The sequence below is a fragment of the Peromyscus leucopus genome, chromosome 9, assembly GCF_004664715.2.
Source record: "Peromyscus leucopus breed LL Stock chromosome 9, UCI_PerLeu_2.1, whole genome shotgun sequence".
Taxonomy (NCBI): Eukaryota; Metazoa; Chordata; class Mammalia; order Rodentia; family Cricetidae; genus Peromyscus; species Peromyscus leucopus.
Genome location: NC_051070.1, coordinates 22728730 through 22733235, shown reverse-complemented (window position 1 = coordinate 22733235; position 4506 = coordinate 22728730). Strand labels below are relative to the sequence as shown.

The 4506-nt window shown below is 48.6% G+C and overlaps 1 protein-coding gene across 3 annotated transcripts in view; it reads right to left on the bottom strand.

Annotated features, from left to right (window-relative positions):
- The window catches only part of Tbc1d4 (TBC1 domain family member 4), a 153978-nt gene extending 151241 nt beyond the window's left edge, over positions 1–2737 (bottom strand). The window contains exon 1 of one of the 3 annotated variants that reach the window (XM_028864767.2): positions 1447–2737. In XM_028864767.2, the coding sequence (XP_028720600.1) occupies positions 1447–1944 (498 nt within the window). In that variant the 5' untranslated portion in view covers positions 1945–2737. The remainder of the gene's footprint in view (positions 1–1446) is intronic. The other 2 variants (XM_037208352.1, XM_028864771.2) reach the window with 2 other exon arrangements.
- Between the last annotated feature and the right edge of the window lie 1769 nt (positions 2738–4506).

Sequence of the window (4506 nt, the reverse complement as noted above, 5' to 3'; positions counted from 1 at the left end):
TTTGTGCACACACAAATAAATAAATAAGTAAATAAACCTTAAAATAATAAAAATTAAAAAATGCTTTTCTCTTTTGGATTGTAATGAAGAAACTGAAGACAACTGTCTTTTACTTCAGTTTTATTACAGGACTTTTGTGAAATGCTATCACCAAACAATAACTTTAAAGCTCAATTATGGAATAAGAATAAGGACTTGATATAGGATGTTTTTCTCTTCTATTCTTAATCTCCCAGCTACCAAAAGGATACCACGTGATAGAACCTGAGACTTTATTTATTTATTTATATTTAGTCAACAGTGATTTCCCTAAAAACCTAAGTCACTTTGAAAACACAATTTTTAAAAAAAGCACAAAAAAAAATGTTGAAAGGCACACAGACACACCCACACACAGGCACATACTCTTCTTTCCACACTTCCAAGCCTGTTTCCCAAGGCACAGTCATCATGCTGAAGTTTCCTCCTGTTAGAACAGTGGTTCTCAACCTTCCTAATGCTGCAACCCTTTAATACAGTTCTTCAGGTTGTGGTGACCCCCAACCACAAAATTATTTCATTGCTACTTCATAACTGCAATTTTGCTACTGTTATAAATCATAATGTAAATATCTGATATTCCCCTTCGGCGAATCACTGTGTTGGCTAGAACTACATCTGTTTATCAAGGAAGTCAAGGTTTCGTTTAGCAACAGAACACTTCGAGTTAGTAAACGCTGGAGAAATATTGGACACTAAGCTAGAAGCTTTAAAAAAACACTTTTTAAAATGACATTTGAAACCTCTTCTATCACGATGATTTTTAAGTCACTCACATACGCACTTATTGTCTTAGTGGCTGTGAAAACAACAGCAAAGGTCTTACGACTTCAAATTCGCAGAATCATACTTGGCTGACAATCTGACAGTTTTAACTCTAACCCTAAACTCTGCTCTGAAATCACACCTCCCAGGCCCAGACACCTGGAGGTGCTTTGGTGACAGTGACATGCGGGCCAAACAGGTATAAAGGCAGGACTACCAAGACTAAGAACCAGCGCGGGGCGGAGGATGGGTGTATCTCCCACACTTCTAATAAACACACACTTGCACACATGCACTCCTTGGCGAAAATCAGGCAAGCCATCATCAGTCCCCAGGTTCCTCTTCCGACCCACGGTTTCCCTTGCGTCCACAGCAGACTTGCCATCTCCTCCCGGGTCACAGGACCACTCTGTGTTTACTTTCCTTTCTCCCACTCAGGCCGGCCAGCGGATCCCTGAAGCTAACCCAGCCACCAATTGCTTTCCCTCTCACTCCCAGATCCCAAAATCGGAGCGAGAGGGGCACCCGAGCGCGCCACGTGGATCGCGAGCCAGCAGTCAGATCGAGACAGTTCTTAAAAGAGGGGTCCCTGCCTCGCCAGTCCCCGCGGCTCTGCTCCCGCCCTGGGCGCCTGAGACTTGCCTGGTTAGGGTCGGTGGCTCTGAAGACGTGGCAGGCCATCTGCGACTCGGGGTCGTCCGGCTGCGCCTTGATCAGGTAGGCAAAGTAGGTGAGGTCGTGGCTGTTGTGGATGAAGCGCGAGATGTGCTGCGCCTTGTGCTCGAAGATGAATACCCCGGTGTGGGGCTGCACAGTCCCGGAGCCAGCGGCCCCGCCGACCCCGGCCCCCGGGGCGGGGACGCAGCGCAGGAAGGGCGCGCTGAGCACCAGGAGCACCTCGCGGGCCGCGGGCGCCCCGCAGCCGCCCGCCTCGGGCTTCTGGCTGCGCCGGCGGATCTCGGCCATGAGCCAGGGTAACATGGGCAGCGTGGTCCTGCGATCCAAGCACGACCCTCCCACGTACCACAGCCGGAAGCGCTTGTCACCGGGCTTGGCGGCACCTGGCTGCGCTGGGGTACCCGGCTCGGGCTCCAGAGGGTGCGGGAAGGGCTCATCCTGAATGCAGCTAGGCGACTCCATAACTCGCGCCTTGGCGAGGGCACTGCGCCCCCAACTCTCACTGTGCAGGCGCCGCGGAAACTGCCAACTGTCGCCCCAGGCCCCCGTGCCTGCCTTGGTGCCACCAGCCCTTGAAGTCCGCGCTTCAGCGGCCCTGCCCCATGCGACACTTTCCCCGGCGCGGCTAGGAGGCTCCGGCTGCAGCGCGGCGGACTAGTAGGAGACCGAGGCTCACGCGTGCATCCTCCTTCCTGGAGATCGAGCCTGCGGAGCCGCCTGACCTCCTGCCGCCCGTCCTCGAGGTCGGGGACCACGCCGACCCGGGTCTCCTGCTCCCGCTCCTGCAGCCCGCTGCGGCCGCCGCGCTCGCCCAACGCTGGCACTGGAAGGCTGGGCGGAGAGTGGGGCTGTGGGCGGGAAGGGGTGACTCGGGGCGGAGCTGACTGCTAGCAGGGTGACCGGCTGTCACCTGGAAGGTCGGGGGCGCGGGGTTGCGGCCCGCTCAGTCCCGGAGAACTAGTCCAATGGAAAATAACAAAAACAAACGTGGCCCTTTGCGGGCGGCTCCTCCAAGCCGCCGACTCTGCAGCCCAGCTCGCCGCTCCTCCTCCAGGGTTCCCGTCCCTCCCTCGTTTCTTCCTTCCTTCCTTCCAGGCCGCTACTTTAAAGCCGGCTACTGCCCTGCCTCCAATCCCGCCAGAGGAGAGCTTTGCCTGCAGCAGCAGATCCTCCCAGCTTCTTCCTCCGGCCTCCGCCCCTCACCTCGCCTCAGGGGGCAGCCGTACCCAGCCTGGCGCGGGCACTTCCCGGACCAGCTCGGCCTCTCTCCTCTCCTGGAGACTCTACTGCCCCCTGGAGAGGGGCCACTCTCAGTGGGGCGCTGGGATTTTCTTTTCTTTTTTTTTTTTAAGCAATATTTGCTTGGTTTTATTTCGTCTAAAGTCTGAACATTTCTATATTCTGCATCCTTTTTCCTACTCTCGAACACTGCTTGTATTTTCAATCACAATTTTATGACAAAAGACTTTAATTGCAATATTCATCTTTAACACTGTTTGATATGAATCTTCCCATTTCTTAATGAAGCTAACTTCTTAAAATATAAAGAAGTTAAACTTCTTTATGTATCCCCACTTCAGAACTAACGTAAATTTTTTCCCTTTTATGTATGAGAACACATATTTCAAAAAGCATTTCAGTGATAATTTGGTTATTCTATTTCTAAAGCAAAACGGAGTAATATAATTGTGTTTTCTATTTTAGCAGATTAAACTGGTTTTGTTATTGCTGCTGTGTTTGTTGTTACTATTTTAAGAAAGTCTCCTTCCTGTGTAGTAAAGGTTGATTTAGGACACGCCATCTTCCTGCCTCAGTTTTCCAAGTCCTGGAATGTATCACCTGGAAGAACTCTCATAACCTCTTTATACCCTTACTGGATGATAAGGAATTGGTAAAAGAAAAACAAAATAAAAGGAGAAACTTTAAACTTACTTTTGTCCAGGTGCTTAGAAGAAAAATGAAAACATCGGTTTCTCTTATATTTTGTATTTAATGGTGTTCTTACTTTCTCTAACGTCCTATGGTCTAATGGGATTAATCCACAGTCTACTGAATGATGAAAGGAATTTATTTGGGGGTAAACTCACAACTACGGGAGATTTATCGTAGGGCCCAGGAAAGCTGAGCTATGTCCCATGCTGAACGGCTTGGTCCAAGATCTCAGCATCCAAAACCACGAGGTACCCAAGAGAGGGGGTGAATGTGCTTCCCAAGTTTTAAGTGTCTCCAGCGGCCACGCCTGCAGGTCCCTCGAGGTCAGAGGCAAGTGTAACAGCTTAGGCTGCCTCACCAGGGGCAGTGCTTCAGGGCATGGCTCAAACAGCTGCCCACCACGATGGTCATTTTGCTTCCTGTTCATGCAAAGTCAGTATAGTCAAATTTGCTACACTTCTAGGACCATCATGCAAATGGACACTTGTTAATGACCATCTAAGCTAAGACAGAGATGTTATTGGTTAAAGTCATTTATTTTAACACTTAGAAAACTTTGTGCAAAATACAACCCAAGTCTTCAAGAAGTAACAAAACGTCTCAGAACACAAACAGAGACGTCCTAAGGCCTCTACAGAACTTTCTCTCATGGATCTTTCCCTGGGCTGTACATCTGAAGCTTGTGAAAGAGAAAGAAAGGAATAAAGACATGGGCCAATTACAGAAGCCTTATAGCCTTATAGAAGACTTATAATCAATCAGTGTGGGGATTAGGTTTGCATTTGGAGCCCTACTCTGCCAGTTCCTACTGGCATAATAAATTCAAGCAACAGAAAATACACTTTCAGTGATTGACAAAAAAAAAAAAAAAACAGGGATATTGTCTTCTAATGTATAACAAGCTAAATAGGGTAACTTCCTGCTCCAGAGCCCTTGGCCTGTACTTTATTTCTGTGTTTATCTTACATTTATAAATATTACTACATGGAAAGATAGTTCTCTCTGCCTTTCTGAAGTTAAATATGGTCATGTGACGTGACTTATTTTGACAGAGACATGTTAACAGAAGTGACTCAGATTCTATCTGAAGTA